This window comes from Tupaia chinensis, unplaced genomic scaffold (assembly GCF_000334495.1).
Source record: "Tupaia chinensis unplaced genomic scaffold, TupChi_1.0 Scaffold149964_2, whole genome shotgun sequence".
In the NCBI taxonomy this organism is placed as follows: Eukaryota; Metazoa; Chordata; class Mammalia; order Scandentia; family Tupaiidae; genus Tupaia; species Tupaia belangeri.
Window position 1 is genome coordinate 430,171 of NW_006209806.1, and position 1,993 is coordinate 432,163.

The window sequence follows — 1,993 nt, forward strand, 5'->3', positions numbered from 1 at the left end:
ACAGCATCATGGTGGAGGTGGCCACGGGGCCCTCGGACTCGGCCACCCACGAGAAGGTGGGGCCCCGAATGCACGGCCCTGCCCCTGGACGGTGGGTGGGACTCGCGCTCCAGCGCAGGCTCAGAGGTGCCCGGCTCCCCTGCAGCTGCCCATGGTCCTGAAGGTGCCCAGGCTGAACTCCTCACCACTGGCGCTGTGTGACCGGCCCTTCTCCCTCCTGGGCTTTGGGGACATCTTGGTGCCAGGTATGGCGGCTGGCAGGGCAGGCTGGCCCCGTGGGAGCCCCCGCAGCCAGGCGTGTCTCGGGGAGTGACGGGGTGCAGGCCTGGGTGGGGTTGGGGACCGCAGTGGGCCGGGCTCGGGGCACCTGGGGGCTGCAGCTTTGCACCGCCCGCGGTCCTGGTCTGCTTGCCGTCTGCCACCAGGGCCTCGCTGCCCCAGGTCCCTGTGGTGGGGCCTCCTGGGCCACGCTGTTCTGTGGTCCCCTCAGCTCTGTCTCCGTGCGCCACCGAGAGCCGTGGCACCGCTGTCCGTCCCTGCTGAGCGGTGCCTTCTGCAGTGGCGGTGACAGCCACCCAGCCCGACCGTGACAGCACGCTTCGGCGCTCGCCCCCCACCCCCACCCCGGTGCCAGGCGCTGTGCGGTGGCCCCGGCTGACCCTCGTCCTCGTCCTCCCAGGGCTGCTGGTGGCCTACTGCCACCGCTTCGACATCCAGGTGCAGTCGTCCAGGGTCTACTTCGTGGCCTGCACCATCGGTAGGTAGACGCCTTCTGTCCCCGGCCGCGCCTGGGGGCCGGCAGTGACACCACCCTGTGTGCCCACAGCCTACGGCATCGGCCTCCTGGTGACCTTCGTGGCCCTGGCCCTCATGCGGCGCGGCCAGCCCGCCCTGCTCTACCTGGTGCCCTGCACGCTGGTGACAAGCTGCGCGGTGGCCCTGTGGCGGCGCGAGCTGGGCGCCTTCTGGACGGGCAGCGGCTTTGCGGTGAATACCGGTTTGCTCTGAGTCTGCCGGCGCTAACCCTGGCCTTGCGTTCCAGTGGAGTTCGGCTGCGCGGACGCCGGGCGCGGTCATGCCCTGCACATCAGTGCTCAGCCCGTCGGCATCCGCCTCCACCTGCCAGCAGGACAGAGGAAGCTCCCGCCCGAGGCCTCCTCCGAGTGGCCCTCCTTACCCCGCAGCTGTGAGGCTGCTGGCATGCTCAGACCCGGGCTTTGAACCCTGGTGTGGGCGTGGTCCTGGCCGACCTCTGAGCCGGACCCTCTCCGTTCCCAGGAGCAGGTGTCCATCCCTGCTGCCCCCCAGCAGCCTCTCCATGTAGAGCCAGGTCGATTCTAGAACGTTCTAGGGGCTGAGACCACAGTGTGCTGACCACAGTGTGAGTCTTTAAGGGCTTCCACGACCTCTGGCTCCCACTCCCACTCCGGGAGGCCTGTTTCCCTCGCGGCCCCACGTGCCTGGCCAGCGCCCTCCTGGTGGTGCAGGCGCTGCCTCTGGGACGCAGTCCCTGGGACCATAGTCCGGGCACCGCTGCAGTGCCGCAGTGCCCCCGTGTGACGGCGGCCTGTCCTTGCAGAAAGACCTACCTCAGCCTCCGTGGGCCACTCCCGCCGGCGACCCGCAGCCTCCGCAGCCGCCGCCGAAGGAAGCAGGCACGCCCCCGGCCCAGCGGGGCGCCAGTGAGGAGCTGGCCAGGCCCCCCAGCCCGGCAGAGCAGCCTGGGGAGCCCTCTGTGCCCAAGGGAGCGAGGCCTGGGGCTTCTGCTCCAGAGCCAGGGAGCCCCGCCGCCAGCACCCCTGAACCCGAACCAGCAGGCCGGGACCAGGCCTCGCCAGACGCCTCGGCCTAGGGGACAGTGAGGGGACCCTGGACGCTCGCAGCTGCGCGCACCACCTGGAGATGCGGGGCCGGCGCCTGCATGAGGGGGACAGTCGCCAGACATCGCCCGGTGGGGACACCACGCGGGCCGGGCCCTCCCCAACATGGTGCT

The 1,993-nt window shown here is 70.8% G+C and overlaps 1 protein-coding gene across 1 annotated transcript in view; it reads left to right on the forward strand.

Annotated features, from left to right (window-relative positions):
* SPPL2B (signal peptide peptidase like 2B) overlaps positions 1-1,993 on the forward strand; it is a gene marked incomplete in the record, with an annotated part of 10,843 nt that overhangs the window by 7,998 nt on the left and 852 nt on the right. Inside the window, 4 exon segments of the mRNA XM_027769620.1 lie at positions 1-56; positions 146-245; positions 680-757; positions 827-1,678. Of these exon segments, the coding sequence (XP_027625421.1) occupies positions 1-56; positions 146-245; positions 680-757; positions 827-1,008 (416 nt within the window).